At 51.7% G+C, this 1,553-nt stretch overlaps 1 protein-coding gene across 1 annotated transcript; it reads left to right on the top strand.

The window, feature by feature from the left end:
- Positions 1 to 74: 74 nt before the first annotated feature.
- On the top strand, positions 75 to 660 carry LOC128277134 (probable cytochrome P450 12a4, mitochondrial; the record flags this gene model as incomplete). The annotated part of the gene is made up of 2 exons (XM_053015584.1): positions 75 to 217; positions 413 to 660. Coding segments are annotated over 2 exons (391 nt in total), but the record flags the coding sequence as incomplete, so codon positions are not given.
- Between the last annotated feature and the right edge of the window lie 893 nt (positions 661 to 1,553).

Raw genomic sequence — 1,553 nt, 5'->3', positions numbered from 1 at the left:
CGAAACAGTGTCCAAAACGGTGCCTCAGTGCGCAACCCGCTAGAGAGATGATCGATCCGATTTGACACGGTGAGAGTGTTGTACTGGACGGCCAAGAACCTGGATAAGCAAGCGAAGCTTCGTGACGAACTGCTCACGATACTGCCGTCTAGGGATTCCCCCCTGACCACGGATAACATGCACAACCTGACGTATCTGAGGGCCTTCACTAAGAAGGGTTTGCTTCGACTTTTGGCAACTTCCGAGCCACGGGACAAAATCTGGTGTTGCAAGAATATCGCATTCCCAAAGGGGTGCGTAGAGAAGTGGTGTCCCGTGCCGCCATCATTCTATAACCATGTTCTCCCGTTGTTACAGACCGACATCTCGATGGTTTCAACCGTTTTGCAACATCATTTCAACCGTTTTGCAGCAGCCGATCGTCCCGACCACATCCCGAGCGCAAAAGATGCGAATCCGTTCATCTTCTTGCCGTTTGGGTTCAGGGCACGAAGTTGCGTCGGGAAGCGGCTTGCCATGATGGAGATGGAGATACTAGTGTCCCGCCTTATCCGCCAGTACCACGTCCGGTGGAACTATGGCGAACTAAAGTTTAAGGCCAGCATAGTGAACGTGCTGGCGACGGACCTGAAGTTTGAGCTGAAGGATGTCAAAGATTGAGCGAAATAAAGTTACTTTTCGATTTGTTATTTCAAATCCAATTCCAATCTGTTTCGGCCGAGGTTTGACTGTAGGCTCTTGTCATATTGCGACGTTTTCGCAGTGTTCACGTTTACAATCGGCTATTGGTAGGATGCAGCAAACAGATAACAGCTCTTGGCAGCTGAGTGCAAGCTGCAGCAGCGCGAATTCGCAAGTCATGCCTTTAGCTCGACGCGAAAACAAAAAAAATCATCCGCTAGATGAATATGCAGGGCCACTTAGAAGACAGATTCACTCGGCCCTCCGGTTGGTGTTGGTAAGAGCGTTAATGTTATTGCACAACAACCGGAAACGATTGTCTGATGACTCTCCTGCAAACAGTCGCGTAAAGTCAGCGTTGCGGTGGAGTTGACGTGAATCGATTCGTCTTGTGATCCGCGCGGTTCGGCCAAACTGTGTGCTAAAATGTTGTCTTCCCCTGGCACCGTTATGTGGCGCCGTTGTGCGGTGGTATCGCGCTCAGTGCGGTGGCGCAGTGTTCAGGCCCAGCCGGCCGCTGTGGCCACCGAGGAATCGTTGGCCGATCAAGAGTGGGCCTCGGCCAAGCCGTACGAAAATCTGCCCGGTCCGAATCTGTGGCAAATATTTCAAGGTTTCAAGAAAGGAGGTAAGAAGTGGCCGAGGCAGCCGCCGAGGTGCGAGATGATCCGATGACGTCACGCGGCACGCGTAGATTGATCATCATCTCACGCACACTCGCGCACCGTGTTTTGGTTCCGCGCTGTTTGACAGCAGCTGTTGCGATCGTTTGTTTACACTCGCAACCGCGATCGTGACGTGGGCGGTTCAAGTTCAAATGCATGTCAATGTATTGACCACCCTTCGCTGGTGTTCGGATTATGATATTATGA

The sequence above is a fragment of the Anopheles cruzii genome, unplaced genomic scaffold, assembly GCF_943734635.1.
Source record: "Anopheles cruzii unplaced genomic scaffold, idAnoCruzAS_RS32_06 scaffold04130_ctg1, whole genome shotgun sequence".
NCBI lineage: Eukaryota > Metazoa > Arthropoda > Insecta > Diptera > Culicidae > Anopheles > Anopheles cruzii.
Note: the sequence above shows the minus strand (reverse complement) of the source record. Positions and strands in the feature narration are given on the sequence as shown.